General features: G+C 44.0%; 1 protein-coding gene across 8 annotated transcripts in view; it reads right to left on the bottom strand.

Moving 5' to 3' along the window:
* TNIK (TRAF2 and NCK interacting kinase) overlaps positions 1-23,332 on the bottom strand; it is a 362,683-nt gene that overhangs the window by 63,200 nt on the left and 276,151 nt on the right. For 5 of the 8 annotated variants that reach the window (XM_032484363.1, XM_014562072.2, XM_006188085.3 and 2 more), the window contains 4 exons: positions 11,580-11,690; positions 10,653-10,739; positions 9,384-9,572; positions 315-479 (listed from right to left, as the gene is read on the bottom strand). In XM_032484363.1, coding sequence (XP_032340254.1) covers positions 315-479; positions 9,384-9,572; positions 10,653-10,739; positions 11,580-11,690 — 552 coding nt within the window. The remainder of the gene's footprint in view (positions 1-314; positions 480-9,383; positions 9,573-10,652; positions 10,740-11,579; positions 11,691-23,332) is intronic. The other 3 variants (XM_014562074.2, XM_006188087.3, XM_006188088.3) reach the window with 1 other exon arrangement.

Raw genomic sequence — 23,332 nt, 5'->3', positions numbered from 1 at the left:
TAGTAATTTTAACTAAAAGGACGTTTGTTCTGACCTGGCAGGAACTCCTATGGGTCTCCAGAGAAGCAAGTTTACCAAGAACTGATTTTGTGGGTGGCTCAAAGCTAAGGATGGTGCTTTTTTCTTTCTCATCCTCCCTTTATCCTTCACATTCAGTGGGGCCTCCTGTATTAACTAGAGATTCTGTATTAAAAGCCATCCTTTGGCTGGTCCTTTGCCTGAATCCATGTTACAATTCCCTGGACTTTTATTAGGTTTTATTAGGTAACTGCACATCCTGTTGAAAAACCCAGTGGAAGGGAGGGAGAATGTACCTGGGGATCGACTGGTCTGAGCATGGGGGGTGTCCGAGCAGGCTGAACCCCACTGATGCTGAAGGACTCCGACCTCGGGGGCAGGTTGGGGTCCGATATCCTGTTGGCAACCTTGTGCGGCATGGCAGGTGAACTCTGCCGGTTGAGCCTTGATCGTTCTTCTACCTAGAAGCAAAAAAGAAAAAAAAAAGAATGCCTCGATGCTCACCAGACAGAAGCCGATTTACTTCCTTGTAAGGATTTGGTGTAGTCAGCTGCACAGCCATTTTGTGTCCCCCTGATCAATTCATTAAAAATAAACCCCAAACTTCCCATGTCTGCTCTGCATCGAGAATTTGCAAAAAAGCTTTTTTTTTTTTTTTTTGTCAGAGTAAATACAGGCATGAAAAACACACAGAACACTTAAGACATCACCCTTCCATCACCCATTATCTTGTGCTCTTTTGCTGGCTGGGAATTTGGGACCTGCCTATGAGTGTATCTTGCGTCAGTGGGAGTACCGTCCTGCCGGATGGTCACAAAGCCGGGACCAGGGAGGGAGCGAGGCAACTATGGGGGCACCACGACTGCTGGGGGGAAACAGAAAACTGCCTTGAGTTGACTCATGGGAAAGGGGGGGCCACCCGGGAGGGCTAACAAGAGGATGAGGCTGAGTGCACCGCCTCCACTTCGTCACATGCTCTCCTGGTGGGCAAGTGGGTGTCTCAATTAATGAGCATGGCCTGACTTAAATAGATTTCCTGGGTCATTTTCTTTTTCTCTCTTAAGGGCCTTTTCTCTTCAGTTGTCTCTCCCTGCTCTCTACACTGCATTCCTTCCACTTCCAGCCTGGGCTTCCCGGCCCCACCATCTCCTCTTCCCCCCGCTTCTCCACACTCAGCCTTCATTCTTGTGTCTCCTCCTCTCCGTCCTCCAACCCTCTCTCCTCTCTGGACGGTTCATGTCCTTGTCCTTTCCTTTCTTGCAGAGTCTCTCTCAGCCCAGAGGGGATAACTGATCAGAGTGCTTCCCAGGGAAGGCTCCCAGGACGAGGGAAGGCCCTCTTTACAGGTAGAAGTTACCCTCAGTTGCAGCAGGCAGACTGCGGCACAGGAAAAATTAAAGGAAAATTTAGATAAACAAAATGTACCCTGTAAGACCTGATTTACAATCTTCAACAACCTCAAGAGGTCTAGCACTTTTCTTCCAGATCCATCTTATCCTGTCCTTTACTTCTTTAGGGTCAATTTGACAGCTGTAATTTCCACACCGACCAGGGCAAGGCGCCCCACCCCGATGTCCCTTAACTCTCTTCTGTAGACTTGCTACGTGTGTTGCAAGAGTCTGTCAAGGAACTCACAGGAAGGTCCTCAAGACACATTTGTATGTAGCAGCTAAGAGTCTTCATTCCTTTTACTGCCTGATTTGAAATACAAATTCAAAAGAGCTATTCTCTCCCACCCTCCCCCCATCCCATTTTGACTCTTTTTGGAGGCAGACTCAGTCTCACATAGTCTGTTTTTTTAAGCTCTCATATTAACCACAAACATGCTAAGGTGTTAAGATGTCCTACAGGATAGAAAACCACCCTTCTGCCTCTACTTAGGGTTGCTCTGAACACCTCTTCTCCCACCATGGCTGTGCAGGGTACACCCAATTGGCATCCAGTTGACTTTGGTTTTAAAATTCCACATCCCAGAAGCTTACCACATACCAAATAAGATTTGCTGCAAAAAGCCAGGAATAGAAACCAGAACATGTATACTTTGTGCATGTTTGTGTGCAAAGTATTACACCAGCAATGATCATTTGGCTAGCGCATTGAGCAAAAGGGGAAAAAACAAGCCAGCTTTGAGGTAAGACCACAAAGAAGAAAACGTTCTGCAAAGACAGCCCTATATAAACTGACACCAAGGCACGTAACGTATTGCTTTTCCAAATACTAGACTCTCTGAAAAGAAGGTGCCTATTTCCAGACCACTGAAGTGAGTCAAATAATAGCTGTTTTCTTAGATCATTAATAGATAAATCACACGTATGAGCACCCTCACTACCTGAACACTCACCAACCAAACCATTGCTGTCTGAGGTTAGGAATCTAAGAGGTTCAAACTCGTTTTCGGATTATTACTTGGCTATCCAAACTACAGCCACTTATTAATCGACATTTAAGAACCAAATATTGTAAGAGACTGAAGAGTACTTGTCATTATTTTTTTTTAGCTGTAAAACCTCCTCAGACTGTTTTAACCCACATTCAGAGACAGTACATTAAAAATAATAGTTAAAAAAATCTGTTCCCTAAGACTACATTTTGAACAAAGAAACCATTTTTGAGGTAAAGAATTCTTTTGGCAACTGCCAGCAACAAGGCTCAAGTAAAGGAAGCATCCTTGCCTCTAATGGGACCACGGGCCACATGGCCCTAAAGCTGTCGTTAGAAATGCACAGGGCACAAAGGGGGGTGCTGCTTTCCACGGGCAGTAAATGAGTTTAATTAGTCATTGAGATATAATGTACTTCTGGTAACATTTCCTATGCCTTCTATCAGTTAGTTAACACACTAAATCCTACCATTAGTACGTTTCAGTTTGTACCATTCTAAAATATAGGATGTAAATAATCTATTGTTTCATTCTGAAGATTATTTCCAGCTGAGTCCAATGTGGTGAAATTTCCTGGGTTGGAGTTGCTTGAAGAAATTTGAAAACCTATGTGACAAGTGTAACAGTGAGGAATCAGGCTACTCTATCTTAAGAAAATCTTTTCTCAAAGTCTTTAGGATGATATTACTGCCTGTTGCTTTTACACCAAAAGAATAGCATGAGTATTGGAGCAAAGACATCAAATCAAATATCCTAATGACAGTTTCAGACAGATGGGGGGGAAGCTGTGTAGCATGTCCAGGAGCAGGCCCTTCTGGTTATTGTGATATTGGGAAAATGCCTGCCTCCTGACCCACCACATCTTATGTCTACAAGTTGAATAGTGAGTGAGCAAAAAAGAAAGTGTTTTTTTTTCCTCTCCCAACTTAAGAATATATAAGGTTGAAAACTGGGTTACAATCAAGATATGTTTCAATCTGTCTTTCATGAAACTAAAAAAAAAAAAAAAAAAAAACTATTAGCTAAGCCTCTGCCCCAACCTCCTGCTGCCAAGAAAACGTAAAATAGCAGAAAAACCACCAGAAAAGACTGTGCTAGTAGCATCAGACATAGTGGCAAGGTGCCAGACCATGACAACAAAAGATATGTATTACAAAGGATCGCATACTTGATGAGATTATCAGTGAGTACAGAGAACAATCTTAGGAGAGTCTGATTAATTTTACTGTAAAATCCGTTTTTTTTTTCCCCTTGAAAGGTTTATTTTAATATCAAAACTAAAGTAACTTCGGAGAGGTTTGGATCCCCTCTGCAGAAATGCTATACTATTTATAACAGCATTACAGGGAGAAAGAAAAAAATAACTGTTGTCTCAGAAATAAAATTCTGCTCCAGGCAGGGCTGTGTCGTCTATTGGGAACTACGGGAGCGATGTCTAAAGCCTTTGAGATATATAAACGCTGCATAAACACAGAAGGCCTGACAATAAGTGTGTTGATTGCAAGATTTCAAAATAAATTTTCAAAATAAATAAAAATACATTGAAACACATATATGTGTAAACATTCTATCAGTGTCAATTATTAAATTGTTTTGTACATTTGAAAATAATTCATAGCTTCCAATGTCTCCCTTAGCAATAATGAATATCTGCTAAGAGAAAATTTCAAAACAAAATTACAGAAGTAATGTTTAAAATGTTGACAACAAAAATATATTTACTGTGTCATATGGGTGCATTTTAATAATACTTTCTATGATTGTAGGGTCCATGGAGTTTCTCCAGGTCTTAGAAAGCCGTACTTAAGAGCCAGTATGTGGTGGATGGAATACAACCATATGGGAAATTACTTTCTCTCTCTTTTTTTTTTCCCAACTGAACAAAACAGTTTGATTATATGTCTTTACTAGCAATGCTGGAGGAAGAGAAAGAAGTCAACAAACAACCTTTAAGTCCTCATTAGGTACTCTGACCCTGCACTCACTGGTCGCATAAAGAGTTGAGTCATGCTGTCTTTTGGCAAAACCACTGGGCAAGACTGGGGCTGTCCCTTCTCCGGGGCACCTCTGAGGACGGGAGACTCTCATTCATAGAGAATGCTTATAATGCAGTCTTGCCTAAGGAGATGGGTCTGGACCACTTTCCTAAGATACTCTTAACCAATGATTCCACAGAAGAGTATAGCTCTTCAGGTGAATGGAGCACATAACTTAAAAGTAATGAGGCAAAAAAAAAAAAAAAAAAAAAAAGGGTGTGGGAGGGTATAGCTTAAGTGGTAGAGCGCTTGCTTAGCATCCACAAGGTCCTGGGTTCAATCCCCAGAACCTCCTCTAAAAATGAATAAATAAGTAAAACCTAATTAGTGCCCCCCCCCCCAAAGGAATGAGGCAAATCTTTAGCAAGTTGAGATGGGAAATGACAGTGTGCAGCTCTCACCAGGGAGAGGGAAGCGGAGGAGATGGGAATGCACGTGAACTGCTCATGTGAAATCCAAGCCAGACACAACAGAGACAGAACACTTATCCCTGCGGGCAACCATGGCCCTGGGAGCAAAACGGAAATACATTGAGTATCATAGTTCGTACGCATTTGTTCAGTGCCTACGGTTTCCATGGCACCTTCATATACGTGGTTGCCCACAATCCTCCCAACTCTGAGACAGGAAGCACCGATGGGGAGGCTGCACTTCATCATGGTGACCAGACTAACCAGGGCACACAGCCACAGGAAGTGGAATGACTGGAACTCAAACAACCTCTTTCCCGTTTCCTGCCAGGTCTCTCTTATGCTAAATCTTAAGAGAGAGAAGCAGAAACTGGAGAGAGATGGGAGTAGAACTGTAAACTCTCTAAATAGTCATTTGCGACCTCATATATAAAACGAAAAAAAGCAACACATGTAAAGCAGAGAACACAAGTGGAGAAGGAGTTTTTAGGTAGAGGGATTTCAAAGTCCAATGGGTTGATGGGATATAAAGAGACATTTTGGCCCATTATTTGCCAAATAAAACCATGGCCAGATGACTGGCATGCATCACCAAGAAGGATCATGATGGAGTGTTAAAAAAAATTAAAATACAGTCTCACGCAGTACTCTTGTAGACAGAGCATTCTGTCACTGCAGCATGGGGGTAAACGTTTTTTAAAAAATTATTGCCAGGCCCAGACAATCACATGTCATTTAAGCAACAGGAATTTGCACCATTATAAAGAAGGGCATTATTAAAAAAAAAAAAAGGGATATCCATCTTTATAAAAGTGCCAGTGTGTGTGTTGGGAACTTCAAATTTTGCCGATGTTTAACAGATGTCATATTGATGTTTTCACAGAACAAATCTGACTTCCATTCCAATCCAGAGATGGTAGAGCATTCAAAAGGAGTGAGCATGCCCCCAACTCCTCCTTTGAATAGAGGCATTAATTTTTCCTTTCTGGTTGACATCTGAGAATCAAAGTCAATGTGCCTTTTAAGACAACTAGAATACTGAGTAAAAGGGGAGGGAGAAGAGCTCAACAAGATCTGCCAAAATAATCGCGGATTTTCATTTGTTCTTACTGCATCCGACAAATTAATAAGAAAGGTATTGAGAAATGTGATGATGACTTATGTTTTACAAAGTGAAGCGACAAAAACCAGGGAGATGAAACCTTATGATGATATTCCATTGCTAATGAAAAAATGCTGATTTGCAATAAGGAGGAGAAATAAGTGGATGGAAAAATAATCAAAGCAGGAAAAAGCATCCTGATGAAAGGTATAGAGCTGAGTTAGAAAACAAACACTGTAGCAGAATACAGAAGAGGCTGCTGTGGGTGGAAGACAGCAGGGTGGTGTCTTCAATGGCACGTGGGGCAAAAAGCCCAGACCCTCTATCACAGGAGACCAGGCATAGCTCTGCCCACTCTTCCGTGGTGAAGGTATTTCACATATATACCCTGGCAGAAGATGCATTTGAAAATGACAATGGTCGCTTTTATTCCACCTCCAAAAGAGAGGTTAACCCAGGTTCTTTTATCAGTTGATAATTGAGATACCGCTGAGCTAGAAATTCTGTCCATACCTCGAGTCTTGAAATGTATTTTACTGTTTGCTACTTTCAGCCCTACCCACCTCTCTATTATAAGAAAAGAAAACTGCAAATAAAGCTCTAGAAGAAAAGTTCATACATTGCTGATCAGAAGCATTGAAAGATCAAGAAGGTAAGGATCCTCACACTCCTTTTTATTTCCATTTTAAGAAGTGGGTGTAAAAAAATGATGAATTAAATTAAGGCAGTTATTTGCTCTTATTTGTATACCAGTTGCTCCAGTCTCCAATTTAGCACTGTCACTCATTCTATCATCTAAATGTTTCATCTTTTAAAATATGAACACCCACTCAAAGACTTGGGAACTGTTCCATGAATAGATAGGTGGTTAGCTGGAAGTTAGATTATGTTAACCACACCATGGAGGATAGGATTAAGTATGAAGTCCTAAAAAAATGTTTCTACCTGTTTAGAAGTACACGAAGCCCAAAGAGCACTAGCTGCTAAAAAGCCAGGAACCTTGGAAGACGTCACCCACCAGAGGTGGCCCAGATTTAGGACAGCTGGGGAACCTCCCATTGGGGGTGCTCGATGACACAGCCATGCTGTTTGCACACCCAACGGCTATGTTTCCTTTACTGCTAGAAGCCTGTCTGGGAAGCATAGGGGAATTAGGAGGTCTAGAAAACTGCCTTGATGACATCTGTGAAGATTTGTCCCCAGGAATGCCACAGCTTCTAAAAGCTGGGGAACTGTGAATTAGTTCTGAACAGAGGGGATAGGCCAGGAAATTTAATGATGAGGACAAATAGTGACTAGAAAACAATGATGTCAAAACGTTTAAGTTCAAATTAGAACTTGCTGGGTAGAGGTGGAAGGAAGTAAGTTCCAACTCCTTTCTGGTACATTTGTGCCTGAGGGAGCTGCACGGGGGACAGAAGAAATTCTGCGATGCTTTGCAAGACATCACAGTCTTCTCCAATGTGATCTGTAGGTGTCTCTGCTCTAAATTCATGCTTGGGCTGGGAGCGCTGAAAGCCAGGTGGTCACACACCCAGATGAGGTCATTCAACAATGCAGCACTTCTCAGAGGAGTCGAGGTGCTTGCATGAATGCATGAATTCACACCCTGCCTGCCCCGAAGTCCACATGAATCTCTCGGGCCCTCCTTACTTGCAGTAATGGACAGCTGGGGGCTCATCACTTTGGAGATGTTGAGAGATGACACACAGATGACCTGAGATCTTAACTCTCGACTGGGGCTACATCCTTGGGAGTGAGATTGCTTTATTGATCTCACTGTGGTCCTTGAGGCTTCCTGAGGCTTCAGTTGATGTTCAAGATCAAGTCTAATAGGACAAACTGGTCCATCTTTCTTCCGTGAGTGATGCTCAATCAGGAGTCTTGATCTGGAATCATTCATTTCTGCAGGTGCTACTGGCATTAGCTTAGTAGAGGCTAGGTTTTCAGCCTTCTGAACACCTGCCACGATGAGGAGCTGTGAGTCTGGCTTAGCTGAGGGCTTCAGCTTGGCATGGCTAGAAAATGGTTTAGCAGTGGAGGAAGGCGGCACATCTCTGCCAGCCAGGAAGCAGGTCAGCTGCTGTTTAACAGCATAGAGATTCTGCTTAGCTGGAAGAACAGGCGGGTTATTAGGGGCCGGTGCTATACCTGGGAGCAGGATCACAAAACTGAATACTGACCTCGGTGAAAGGGGCCTCTGGTACAGACACAGGTAAATACAAATCGCACTTACAGACTCTAAGGGAAGATGATCAAAAGTGTTCTTTACGATGAAACAAACGATTTTCTCTGCAGATTTAGTTTTTAAGTTTTAAAAGAAAAAAGTTATTAGTTTTGTAAAACTAGTAAATGACCGTTATAAAGGATTTAAACAATACATAAGAGTACAAAAATTTTTTAAAACCTTGTAGCTTCTACTTTCCATAAACAACCATTATTAACATTAGGACAACATAATTTTAAGCATTTTGTATATATTTCTATGTGTCAGATAGAATAGAAAACAAAAAAGAAAAACTTATAAAAATAAAATCTTATATAAGAAATCTGGTTCTGGTAATATAGTAGTCTAGATAACTTGAAATAAGCTCTAGCAATAAATACCTGAAGATACTAGAACAAAATACAAAGTAATATAAAACACCCTTCTAAATGACGAGTTATGCTCACAAGAAAATAAAGGAAATCACTAGGTGCCACATTAATGACAGAACTGAAAAGCAGGGTGTTGAGCACATGAGTTGACACACTGACTCCCTGGAAGGGTTGTTGATCTTGGCTGGAGTTATTTTGTTGTGTGCCTTACTCATTTCATGATCAACCGTTTTTTCTCTACGATCCAAATGATTTTTAATTAGATTTTAAAAAATAGCTTATCACAGAGTCAAGTTTCCAAAAACCCTTCCTTAGTCTAGCCGTTGAACAAAGTAAGGACCATGACTTTGGAAATATTTGCAAAAGAAATATAAATGACCACTCATCCTGTAACTGAAACACAACCACAAGTCTGGGACCAACTGTGCGTTCGCCGGTATCACAAAAGATCATGGAATGTTGGTGACAATACTAATGATCAGTTTCAGGGTCTAGGGATGGACAGGAATGATCCTACCTAGAATTCGTTATCTTCAATCACATCTTCCACGGCGAAGTCACTAAAAATCCTCATGCCACAGACTCAGTTGCGTTCCAATAAGGAAAAGGATTTTCTACTTCCTATTGTTACTTACAAAAAGAGCCACAAATGGATTAAGGTGCCTTGCCAATTCTCTATGGAAATAATGTTATGGTTCTTCCCAAAACAAAGGATGTGTGTCTCATGAGTAATTCTTTTCCAACTTGATAGCACTAGTTTAACTCTACTTCTACTGGAAAAACTCATTACGGCCAAGATCCCAGCCAACAGGGCCTGGCTGTACACGCCGCTTACTTACCTCCTTGGCCCATGCTGGTTTCTCACTAGGACTCATCCCTTCTTTGTAATGGTACAGGGGCTTCTTCTCCACGGGCCTCTGCTCCTGCCGCTGATGCTGAAGGGAAACCAGGTAGTCTCTCTCTTGCTTGAGCTGTCTCTGTAGTCTTTCTGCTTGTCTCTGTTCTTCCAACTGTTTGCGCTTATATTCCTGTCCAGATCAGGAAAAGGGAGCAAAGAAAAGGCTAAATCACCATACAGAAACCATGTGTCCGTAGCAGTGAAGCATGCAATGGAAGCAGAAGAGATGATAAATAACAAAGGGCCTTAATACCGACAGAACCACAGGAGGATATCAGGATGTGCCGCAGAGATACGCTACAGCCTCAGGGTAGCATCTACACAGAATGCGACATTTAATGAAAACATGAGTTCTACTGGCAACCCTTACAGAACACCACCCTTTGCTAAGTGACTTGCCCCTGATGAATTGCAACCAAGAAAGTGGCAATAATAAGGACCTTTGGATGGTCAGCACAGAACTCCTATAAGGAGACATCCACTTCCTGGCTTAGTAATTAAACCATTCAAACATGTACAATTAAGTACAAAGATAAATAAGTAGCTAGAGATATTGCCTAAATCATCTTTTGTTTAACAAAACTTGGACCCACAAAAGCCATTAGCAAGCTTATGTACAGGCTGAAAAATATCACAGTGCCACTGAATAAAAAGTTCAGTTAAAAAAAAACAAAACAAAACTGGATACACCAAGAAGCTCATTTGGAGAGCAGGGCAATAATAATAAAAGAGCACTTCAAGTGGAAGCCGCATGAGCAGGGAACACACAATGTTCCCATCGTAAGGGTAAAACTCATAGTCTGCAAATGAAATATGACTACAGAGCTGAGTGGGTTCTCATGGAAGAGGTGCACTTTGCTGTGATTGTATTCCAGCATGTTGCAAATGACCTTAAAAATTACTCTGCAACAAATACAGTGGGTCTCAAAAATGGTCTGAACTTATAATAAGGCTGGATTCATGTTAAGGCTTCACGAATAGATGGAGTTAATAAAGAATTCATAACAAGTGTATTAAATGTGTTAAAACCCAACACAATGGGTCAGGAAACGTATTACGTTTTAGATTTTCAAGGTCCATGAGGCTTGGAAGATCCCTTGTTCCTGACTGGCATGGAAGACAAAACACCCACACCCACAAACACACACCCACACCCACACACGCGCGCGATGCACCCTGAGCAGGTCAGCTGGCTCCGCTTTCCCATTACCAGAAGTAGAGCTTGTTCATGCAGTAGCTGCTGCTGCAAGATCTCTAACTGTCTCTGCTCCTCCTCTAACTGTCGCCTGATGTACTCCTGCAGAGGTAGGCAGCAGAGAATTCAGAGGAACACAACAAGAGAAAGAGAGAGAGAAAAAGAACCAGTAATTTGAAAGGTGACAAGAGCTGCCAGGGAAAGTGTGGAAGGAAGAAGGGGGAAAAAAAAACACCCAGACACCTCCTCTCTTACAGGAAAGGCACACAGCACCGAAGCCAAAGCATTTCAACGCAGTCAAAAGCACAAGCCCTCCAGCTGCGCAGCTCGGCGCGTGGCTGTTACTATTTGGTTTTGATAACCCAGCTGTATTTTAAGGCTTTTCATTACAGGCTTCCTCTTTATAGGCTACCTGGAATTCACAACGCCATAAAGTCCAGAGGCTCCTGTGCGAGCAGCAGGGATAAAATGATGATTGAATGCCACCCTGCTCTGTCTTTGTAACGAAACCATCCTGCAGTTTCATTGCACTGTCAGAATGTGATTCTAACAGAGAGAGAGTGGGGTCTGCATCGATGGCTCAAAGTCATGGAGCCCAGGGCTGCAGGAGTAGGAAAGCTCTTCGAAAGCCATGAAAGAGCAGGACTTGGCTCATGTATCATGCTTCAGTGCTACCTTCAAAGAAGACACCCGGGGTTGGGAGAATCACAAGATCGAGGTATGTCAGGGGGCTCTGGCCTGGGTAGGAAGCCAGGCTGGCCGGGTGGGCTCTGCCAAGGTTGTGCATTTGACTTCTTGAATAGGTGGGAACAGTTGCTTGAGAAAGAGTAAAAGCCTGCTTAAACTGAGCAGACCTCAGAGAAGGTGACCCACACCCCAGAGAAGGCTGGTGCTGGTGTTCACGCGGGGGCCATCTGTGGGGCTCCCTGGCCCCAGCTGTACCTGCTCGTGCTCCGCGCGCCTCCTCTCCTCCTCCCGGCGCATCTGCTCCTCGTAGTGCCGACGCTGCTCCCTCTCCTGCTGCTTCCTCAGCTCCTTCTCCCGCCTCTGTTGCTGTGGGGCGACAAGCAGACAAGCATGAAGGAAACGGGCACTGATGGGCGGTGTTGGGGAACTGGCAGGGAGACTGTAGGACTGTGGATGTGAGCTCTTCACGAGGGATGCCTGCCTGCTCGCCCAAAGGCTCCTTGTCTGTGCTATTGGGGGACACACTGGCCAGGATGGGGGTGACAGAGAGCAATTCAGTGTCGTGCAGAACATGCTGTTGTCTACCATGCAGGTAGACTCCCCAGGTTTATACATCTCCCAAAATGTCCCCATTCAGTGCGTTCTCCCAATTGGCTGATGTGGGTTTTCTAATCAGGGGTAGGTAACACTGACAAATAATAAGTTACTTATTATATATTATCAAACTTATTATATATTATCAAAACTCACATTTTGATAATATTATATATTATCAAAATGTGCTTTAAAGCCTAAAGCTTTAGGCTTTAAAGCACATTTGCAATGTTCAAGTCATTCAATCTTTTCTACACCACATAGGGCACACGTATCATCAAGAAAGCAAAAACCAGAGAAGTGAAGTGACATATTCAAGGCCATACGGTAATTGTGGCTGAGGGTGCAACTGAACTCACTGACTCCCACCCAGTCCACTCCCCTTTCTGATACACTATACTGCCTTTCTTGATTTTCTGGAGTCTTCACTTTAAAGTGTCGATTTCAACTTGTAACTCAAGGAAGACCTTAAGCTCAGGAGCCATCATCATCTCATTGTAGCTCCGCAGTCATTGCAGCTCCGAAAGTGGACTGCGTGGTAAACGCCTCTCATGCCTTATCTTATTTGACCTTCACAAAAAATCTTCTCAGGTAGGTATTACTGTTATCCCCCATTTAAAATGAGAAAATGGAGGTGCAGAGAGATTAAGTAGTTGTTCAAGATCATGCCCACATTCAAGGTCAAACTCAGTAAGTGGTGGAGCTTGATCTCAAAGCCAGGCAACGTGACTCCAACCTGAGCTCAATCAACAGAGGAGATAAGGTGGCATCAGGAGCATTATGATTAAGCCCAGCCTTCGTTATCCTCTCAGTCAAGGAGAACATCTTAGAAGCAGTGACAGGAGCCAGTGTTTCTCAAGTAGGGTAGCACCATTCCCTGATCCCTGCTGCATCTGGCATATATGGGGGCCTGTGGGAGTTTTTCTGGTTGTCTCAGTGACTGGGGGTCATGACTGGCACTTAGCCTGAGGGGCCAGGGATGCTAAACGTTCCACAATGTGCAGGATGGTTGTACATTGCAAAGTGTTTCCCCGTCCTGCACACCAGGAGGGCCCCTTTTGAGAAATGTTGCAGGCCCTTTGTGTCAGAGCCGTGTGCTGGCATTAGGATTTCTTCTTCCTCAAACAGGAGGTTTGGAGGGGACTCATCAGAAGGTCCATTACCTCATAAATGTCTTAACAGCACTTCATTGCCTGGCTGAGGAAGCATGAGGTATTCAAAATAAAAATGAACTGTGACTGTATCATACTGATCAGTTAGCTCTAAAAAACCAAGGAAACAGCTTTTGAGTACAAAAGCTCTGTCACAGCCTCAGCTAGCCCAACCACAGATACTCAAAGCTCCAGAGAAACCCACAAGTGAGAAGGTCTTCCTGATTCTTGGGATCTGCTGTCTTCCAACAACCTCTGAGGTTTGGGAGATAAGCTGCAACTTTCGAGACTCAATGTCTATTACTTCCAGGTCAACAGATACTTGCGCATCTGATGAGGAGAAGCCGCTGGAGGACTTTGACCATCAGATGCCATGGCCAGAGGGCTTCTACCCACAGCGAGATGGGCAGGCCTAGATGCTGAAGGTCAGGGTGAGGTCATTCTACGGGCCCAGGCAGAAAACACTCAGGCACCCATGAGCTAAGCAAAGACAGCTTATGTTCATAATCACTGCTGAGACACAGCCGAAAGGAAGAAAAACTACAAACTATCCCAATTTCCGGTTATTCCAGAGGACCGTAGTGGACACCAACTTAGAAGTAGAAATGAGAATTAGGCCAAAATAAAATGGGCAGAATTCAGTGACTGGGGTGTGTGACGGTGAGTGGTGAGTGATGTTTCTGGCCAGGAGCATGGAAGATGGTATGATACAGAGGAAGAAAAGCAGGTTTGGGGAAGAGAATGAGGGGTAGGCTGGGGGAGAGAGATGAGTCAAGTTCCAGACATGTGATTATTTGTTTTACAGAAAAATAATACAGGAAGATGCAAGTATAAAACATCATCATAGGAACCGACTGAGTAATTTGGATTACAGACCCAAAACAGAGATATTTCCAACACTCAACCAAAGTGAATCAATGCCAGCACAGAGAATAAAATAATTATGTGTACAGATCTGGCTCCTGGAAGGAAACAGCCCTAATTAAGCTAACATTCCAAGTTTTTTACTCCCACCATCAGTCTCCTTCTTGAGGGAAAAAAATATATAATCAAGGCTTTTAAAGATTTAGCTGATTTTTATGTGAAGGATTTGTACATTTTCAACCCCCTTTCCAGGAATCGATACCGTTTTATAATTACATGCCACTCAGGTCCCTGTGCAAGGTGCACACACTATTGATTGCAACTCAGGAGGGTCTGGGCTTCCCAAGTATTCTGGAGTTTCTGAGAAAGACATTCAAAAGTGACTAATAATTAATAATGATCTCACTTGGATCAGCTGCAACTACGGCATGGAGGCATCTGCCAGGGCTTTGGCTCCTGTGGTGAGGCTGGAAAAATAAATCACTTCCCCAACCTCCTGATGGCACCTTGCCAGTTTCCAGCTGTGGTGTCTCAATGCTAATTCCTTTCCTGGAAAAATGTTTGCTCTCTCCCCTCCTGGATGGGGGGCTGTTTGAGGGGACATATCAAATCACATCAGAAAAAGACCAAGTCCCTGGCCTCTAAAAGACACCTTTACAAAGCTCTGATGACTCTTGCTAGGAATCTGAGGGCATGGCTGGGTTTGATCCTCACTGGACCCCCAGCCCCTCACGCAGGGCCTGGCACCTGGCAGGTGCACAGATTTGGTGACTTGAACTGAATAAGAAACTTGGGGCAAAAGAAGACAATACAGAATCACCTTAATTTGGGTAGGGGGCGGTTTTCCCTCCTATCAGTATAATAGTTTATACTATACTGTGCCTTATGTTACGGCTATTTGAGATGTCTTATCTAGTCTGCAATCCAGGTTGTGGGCAGAGAACAATCATTCTACGCTGGCTTGTAATCTCCCACTCCATCTCATAAGGGGCCTGATCCCGTCGATGTCTGTTGCCTCTCATACTGCAGACTGGGTGTCAAGAGGAGAAAGACATGCAGAACCTCAGACCACCCCTTCACCCTTCAGTGCCTTCCAAGACCAGAATATTTGTTATGCTGCACATAGGCAAGGCCTGGAGTGCTTCTCTAAAAAGAGAAAAATGATTGGCACTGGCGTGGGGTCTATTTTCCATCTTAGAGAAAGGCAGGAAAATAAAGTAAGGGAATAAGAGTCCAAGCTGGCAGGAGTAGAAAAGGGAAGAATCAAATAATATTTCTAAATGTCAGTGAGTTATGCATAAATATGACAATGGTCCTGTCAAAGACAAACAGCTTAAACCAACTGCTCTAGAACTTTTGGTAGATATCACCTCCCCCACCCCCATGTACTGAACTGCCTAGAAGTACATTTCCATCCACATCTTCTTGGAGGCATCTCCAAAAGTTATATCACATAAAATTAGACATTCAGTGAGTTATTATAAGTGTCTTAATTTTTTTCCTGGTTGGGGGATGATTGATAATACCTACTCTGAAAGTTTTCTAGGCTAAAATCACCATTGCCTTCATCTACAGAGTAGAACACCGGGGTCTTTTGGTCCCTCTGCCTTCTGTTTGTGTTCCCAAGGAATGATTTTTTTAGGACAGTTTCGATCTTCCCCAATGCATGTTCTCCTCAGGCCACCTCCAGGTGGAGGCTGTGCAGCTGTACTTTCAAGGATGTGAACTGGTCAGTTTGTTTAAGTGAGGAAATAATCCTGTCCCCTTCCTCAGGGGACCCTCGAAGGTTATACCTTTATCTCCCACTGACTATGCAGAATTTTGGCTCTTCAAGAGCATATTACTTTAATCCTTACACATTCAAAGTTTATTTAAGCTGTAAGAAATAATCTTCATGGAGTTGGGTTTTCTTTCCTTTTGTTTCTTTAAACGTTCTTTTCAGACTAAGTTTAACTGGCAGAAAGGTGTGAACTGCACCAGGGTACTCTGGCCCTGTAGAGGTGATTTTGATGAACTGTTAAAACATAAATTAGGTTTTATGGTGTTATTGAAAGAGTGGAGGAACGTAACTCAGCCACTCAGTTGTTATTCAACCGCTCCTAGGCAAGTGTGAGGGTTGTCAATGATCTTGGAAGGCTTGCATGAGCAATGGGTTTACTCTTATCTGGACAATAAACAATCTTTAAAAAAATCTTTTTTTATTGAAGTGTAATTGATTTACCATGTTAGTTTCAGATGTACAGCAAATGACAATATGAATCTTGACCCGCTGGAGTGGGCCTCTTTCCGGACCTGCCAGGACTCTCTGAGTCAGACAGGGCCCAGCTCAGGCACCCAGATGCCATGCTGTACAGGCCCGTTCTAATGCCCTGACCTGACCCTAGCTTCATCTTGCTTTTCCCTTCAACTTTATAATTCCTTCTATTTTATTTTTCTTATTTATTTTACTTTTAGCTTCTGTATTAATCTTTGTAAACCACCTTAAGGCCTCTTTTTGGAATGAAGAAAAGTCATAAAGAAGGGTATACACAGGCAAACAATGAAAACCTTATCTTGGCCCTCCACGTTTTAAACTCTCGAAATCTCTCTTGGAAAGATCAAAATGGAGATAAAGGAGAACTGTAGACTTGTAATTTGGTTCTTTAAGCTTATGACGATGCCACCTCTGTGTACGCCACCTGCGCATGTGGTTAACGTCGTTTTCTCAGCCATGGGGATCAATCTGCTCTGATGCGTCCAGCCCTCTTGCTGGAGAGCTGGGTAAACCGAGCTACAGGAACATGTATGGAATGGGCTGGGACCTACAGGGAAACTTAACCCAATCTCCTTTTTAATCTAAAAGTCTGTACCATGGGCCAGAGCAAATATAGCTAAGTGCAGCTCACCTGTCATTCTAAGGCTACGGAATCTTTTGGAAAAAAGTACAAGGTTATAGTCTGTATGTATGGGTTTTTTTTTTCACCTAAAAAAGTACTTCATCATGGATTATTCAAGTTAGAGCTTCACATTAGCTCTGTTAGGTAAGTGAGGCAAACATCTTCTCAGGAAGGTTCAATGCCTTGTCAATGGCCACGTGACAAGTTGGGGAAGTCATGGCATGAATACGAATCACCACACTGGGTGCTGTCTGTGCATGCCAGTATTTGCTGGCCTGGGTGATTTACATGCTTCAGTTCATTTAATCCCACAGTGTGACTCTAGACTTTATTGCTATGATCCCTGTTTTACAGGTAAGCCAACTGAGGCTCAGAGAAATTAAATATATTGTTCCATGTCACACAGCTGGAAAATGGAGGAGCTTGGAATCAGGCCCAAGTTGGTCTGACTCCACGTCCTTTCCACTCTATGCCCTACTGCCTCCCAGGCCCTCGTACCCGGCATATTCTATCAACTGGAGATGTGTCCAATCCAGATAGGATACTTGGCTGCTTTATGCTACTTAGCAAATGTTCAGGTTGAATTTGAGTTTGGTTCTCATGACATTCTTGTAGATTTGGGGAAAACAAAGCTAGGTGCCTTTGGGTAAAGGTTTTGGGCCCTGGGTCTATCTTTTACATACATCGTGTTTCCCATTATACAGGCTCAGAGATAATGTCCACAGGGGATATGGGATATGAGACTTAACATCCCATAGCTGCAAAGTGATGCGTCATTGGGGGAAGACAGTAGGTATGAGGCCACAGGACTTGGGGGACAGAACCCTGGATGAGAAATAGTTTTAGACTAGATTTCAGTCCTGCTCTGCCACTGACACAAACACTGCAGACCACACAGTCTCAATGAATATTTGTTTAAGGAATGAGTGACTATCTGACCTTGAATAAGTCACCTTTACCCAAACCTTCAATGAGGGGGCAGAGCAGGTGACCTTACAAGTCTGTTAGTTCTAAGAGTCTAAGCAGTAATGTGCTACCTTGCAAAGCAAAAGTCCAGTAACAGTCCAGAAGGAGAAGTGAAGCGAAGCAGAATTCTGCTTGCTCTTAGAGAGCTCGGCTTCTTTTCATCCTGAGTGACCTCCTGGAAATGGTGAGTGGGGACCCCACTGACTGTGGAAGACCAGAGCCAGCCTCCAGAGGACAGGACAGCAGCTGGTGCAGGACCAAGTCAGGCCCCTCGGGAAGTACCTCAAACCATCCCCTTGACACAGGGGCTCTCTGGTCAAAGACACTCAAAATGAAAGGCCCCAGTGCAGTCTTTTGAATCCACCACATGGCACATATGCTCCCTCACTTAAACAGGACCGCTCCGTATCAGCTGGGCAGGAGCTGTGTTTGTGATGAGAGGCAGTCAAGCTTCTGGGCATTCCATTTGCCCATTTTACCACTTGTGAAAGTTTCAGTTTGCAGAAGACCACGGCAAACTAACCACCGCAGGGCAAGGGCATGATTCCTTGCAGCTAACACTGGGATTCCAAGCACAGATTTTAATAGGAAGCATGTGAGAGTGACAGTGAAGCAGTCTGGCACCTCTGAACTCACTACACAACAAAGTAATCAGGATAACAGGAAAGAATAATAACCATTCGTGATGAGAACGGTTGTGTAGTGCCGCCTCTGATGCCAGGCACTGTCCTAAGCCCTTCACTCGTACAATTCTCACTATAGCCCTCAGGCACGTGCTTCTGTCCTTATGCCCATTTGACAGATAAGGAAACTGAGGCCCACATAGACCAATACCTTGCCCACGTTAACTCAATTGTAAGTGCAAAGCCGGGACTATACTCTGCATCTGGCTCATGCCATGCTGCCTCTGTGGACTCGAAAGAAGTTGGTTGAGATCTCTACATTCACAAAGTGAAGGATGTTAGATTAATGCCTTTTTGAGTGGCCATTTTTTCCCTGTCTTCCCTTTGCAACCTGTCTTTTCCTCACAGAAACAGTAATCAGAGAACCCCTGAGGAAACCAGACCAGTTAGATATGCCTTATTCTTCTCTTTTCACAGCTACTTTACACTATTAAAGATAAAACCATCCAACCTACCCATTCAGAGCTTCCTGGCCAACTCAGGATCCGTAGGCAGCCCCATGCCTACGCACTGTCTGAATACTCGTGTGTCAAGCTGGTCTTTATTGCATGTAGAGAGGGGAATGAAAGTTGTAAAAAGGCTTCATGAAGAATTCTGGTCCTGCCTCTCCTCTAGATGCTAGTCACTGTGAGTCTTCACCAGCTCCCCATCACCTCTGAGCTGCAGTTTCCCCAGTGACAGTGGCTAGCTGGGCTTTCCTGGGTAGCAGATAGAGGCGCACGAATGGCCTGATGGACATCCCGAGTGCCCATGACTCTGTAGGTTAGTGTAAAAGTGCAGATGTAACTCTCGAATTCCTTCTGCCATCATTCTAAAGACTTAACATGAGCCTCTTGCATGGAGTCCTGTGAAAACAAGCCCACTGTAAACCAGTTTATTAACACAGTGTCTACAGAGAGGGCCACTCCGCACATCTGGGAGGGTAGTGAAGACGCTAAATTACATCACACATAGAGAGGTTGCAGGAGCTGGTGACATCTAGGCAAGAACACTACCATTGCCTTTAAACATTTCTGGGGCTTATGGGGAAGGCATTTTAGTTTCATTTGGCATAATCTGTATTAATGCAGGCATATCACAAGAACTTGAATGAACAACAGGATACATTTTCTAACACTCGGAATTGTTCAAACATAGAATAGGCTGCCTCAAGCCTGTAAATGTAAAAGCAGAGATTACACGCTAAACAGATTAAATGACCCTGAGGTGCATTTTGAAAGGGATTCCTGCTTTGAGAAAAGAATTGGCTTAGATCAATTTTGAGGTCTCTTATATTCCCCAGCCTCCAGGATCCTATAACACTGCTCACTGACTGAAGAAAACAAAAGTGAAATGAAAACGATTCGAGTGAAATGAAAACGATTCGATTGAAATGTCATGTGAAATAATACTTTCTGCGAAACTATTGTGTCATCATAGTTCTGTGGTTGGGAGAAACGAAGAGTAATGACTGTGAAACACAAGAGATGTAGACTAGATGTTAAAAAAGAGATTCCACGAAGACTTGGATACTGGAAGGCAGTCTGTAATGCCCACTCCTCACCCCCGCCATCCACCTAAGCTGCCCTAGATACAACAAGGGCCAGAAACAGCTCAATGCTGGTTTTTTTCCAGTATGAATGCTATAAATATCAAATATTAGCATACCCTTCCCATTCCTGGAAAGTCTAGGAAAGGGTCTGAACAAAAGGATTTCAAATATCAGTAGCATTTTAACTTGCAGTACAGGAATTTAAGTCCCATCTCCTCACCTGGGCAGGAAACCTCTCCTACTACAGGATCCAGGTGACCAGGCAGACTAAACCAGACCTTGCACCCGGGCAAGCATCACCACATATCTTCTGCCCAAGGTGAGTCTGAAAAGATGAGCAGAGTAGGCACCCCAGCACCTCGACGTCCTGACCCTGGACCCTAACTCTGTGATAGAGAGGAAAACAAGTTGTGCATTGTCTGGGTCAAGTGATGGAAATTTGTACTGAACTGAACAAAAACAGAAGAGGCCCTCTACATACTTTTTCTCACTATTGATGGACTCCTTCACCTTAGCTGGGTTTAATCAGATTCCTGGAACTTAGTTATAAATTGTACTTTACCACTGGTCAAAAGCTGAGAGTCGTGTACCTGCCACTTAATTGGCCTGACCACGTCCTTTTCATGAAGCTGATAAATGACTCCATTCAGTGGACAAAGTGCTTCTAAGAATATACAGATACTGATTTAGAACCTGGCCGGATCCACACGGCTACCTATAAATAGCCAATGGCAGGCAGGGATTCCTCAGAAACCTCTGGTAGGAGGTGACATGTGAGATCCCTGAGGAAGTCAAAGGCTGCAACCCATACTGTCTTGTGTCACCAAACGGGGGTCTTCATTTGGAAATGGGAATGCATTTCCCGGGATGCCTTCACCAGGTCACCTGATCCACAGTGAAGCAAAATTTGCAAGGCTAATCATGGGCTTTAATTACTTTCATGTGACAATGTGGTCCAGGCTCCTCCTCAGGACCAGAAACACAAGGGGTCACCACAGGCCAGGGCAGCAGACGCAGATGGGATCCTGCAGGGCAGGAGGCGGGAGAGGAGTCCATGATGGCTGGGATGGTCATTACGTAGGGTTCAGAACGTACAGCCATCTGAGTATTTAGTATTTTTTTACTCTGTTCAGCAACAGGGGCAAGATAAAGGATCAAAAGATAAAGTTGGTATAAGCCCTTGATGCCCTGTGGCCACAAGTGTTCCTGCCTCTGGTGAGAAGCCAGGGTGGTGCACATTGGTGCCCAGAGCAAGGTGTCTCCGGGCACCCTTTCTGTGCCCATGGGGATGTAGAGGGTGAGCCTGCGGGACACTCATGCCCCACTGAGTCTGAATGCTGACTCATATCCAAGATAGATCTGACAGGAAGCCTGAGAACCAGAATCCAAGATGAGCGCCTGCTGGGTGCAGCTTCTTTGACCTTGCTCAGAAATCCTTAAATTCTCAGCATAAAAGACCACAGAAGCAGAGGCCAGGTGAAGACCGGGGAAGAGCACACTGACTCTGGTTTACCAGGTGAGAGGCAGGACAGACGCAGTGACAGTGGTTGGGCTCTGGCGTCCAGTCCCATGGGATTGAAACTGGTTTTGTCTCAAGCTGTGCGACTTTTAGCAAGTTATAAACCTCTCTGAGACTCAGCTGCTTTATTTTTAGACTGGGGGTTATTGTGAGGATTAAATGAGACAATTCACATGAAGTACTGAACAGAGTACCCGCCTATGCTTAAATGCTTCATAACTGTTAGAAATTGCTATTCTAGCAACTTGAAGGAAAAAATATAATGTTTAAATAAATCATACCAAGTAGGAGGGGAGGAAAACCTAAACAAAACAAAACAAAACAAAACAATGCAATGCACCCTCTGGAGACTTTATACTGATTTAGGGCCTAGGCTCAAGGGCCAAGAGTTCTAGTGTTAAAATGAAAAAAAAAAAAAAGAAGAAAAAGGAAATTCATAGGTGTGTCTGTGTCTGTGTACACATGCACACGTCTGCATTCTCCAGTGCGTTAAATGTTTTATGGGATGACAGTGGAGATTTTCTAGGGTTACATGATAAGTGTCTTTAGCCTGAAACTAAGTGTAGCAAGTCCCTATGCAAGGAACCCATTAACCAGACAGGGGAAAGGCAAATGGTCAAGATTTCTACGGTGTGATGCTCCAATGAGGTGAGGGCCTTGGGAAGTGCTCTTGGAAGGGAAAAAAAAACAAAAAAACAAAAAACCCACAAGCCAGGAAAAAAGCAGGAAAGGCAGGATAAGGGGCCGAGCCTGAGAGGGCACTGCCTGGCTGGGAGGGAGGTTTGATCACAAGTCGGGATTTGTAAGCCTTGGATGCAAACAGCAGAGGCCCTTGGTCCTCGGGAGACCCTATGGACTGAAGGAAATCATGCAGCTCTGGGCTGGGGCCAGGATGGAGGCTGCAGCTGGCCCTGGGCAGGCAGAAGGAGATGCCACCAAAGTACAGCTGCAAGGACCTGTCTGAGAATTTCAGCTTGTGCCCAGGAGAGTAACCCGAGGTGATGCGGGCGCCTCCACTTCTACACTCTGTACTTCACTTCTGAGAGCTGGCTCATTAACACCCACACCTGCCTTCACCCTGCCTTTCCTGCTCCTCTGAAGGCCTCTGCCCCTCAGTGCTAAAGTGCTTCCGTCTATGACAGTGTAATTCTGAGAACAGGGGATGGGAGGTGAACTTCAAACCTTTCATGTGCTGAGCATTCGTCACATTGCCAACATCCCTGAGTTACATACATTGGAAAGTGCTTCATTTGCCTACTGCTGTTTGCAGACGCTTACAAGGTTCAATTCTGAGGATCACAGTTCAAGGCTCTGATGACGTATGTACTCTTACTGCCTCAAGGCCTGTGTGGACTTTGGGAACAGCGAGACGGTATGAATCCTGGCTTTGTACCTACTGGCTCTGAGACATGGGACCAATGATTTCCCCTCCCTGAATCTCAGTTTCCTCTTTGTCAAATGGAGATAAGTGCACTTTGTACGAGAGGTAATGGATACATACAAAGAGAGGAGCGCAGGTGAGATCCTGGGCAGAAGCAAAGCATCCCACGCAGTATTTGGCACGCAGAAGTCACTCAGGAATTGCTATTGTTGCTGGTCTGCATACTAATATTCCAGGGACATAATGAGGATGGTGGGATTTATTGCAAACTAGAACGGAGGCCCTCACTGATTTAAACCGGAAGGCTGGATCTGGATGTACCATTTAAAAAGCAGTCTGCTCCTGGAGTCTGCAATTCACCACCCTCTAACTGCAGTGGCCACCTGACAGAGCAAGTGAATTGCTGTTAAACTGTTAATGAGAAGCAAGATGGTGTTTGGGAG

Source organism: Camelus ferus, chromosome 1, assembly GCF_009834535.1.
Source record: "Camelus ferus isolate YT-003-E chromosome 1, BCGSAC_Cfer_1.0, whole genome shotgun sequence".
In the NCBI taxonomy this organism is placed as follows: Eukaryota; Metazoa; Chordata; class Mammalia; order Artiodactyla; family Camelidae; genus Camelus; species Camelus ferus.
Note: the sequence above shows the minus strand (reverse complement) of the source record. Positions and strands in the feature narration are given on the sequence as shown.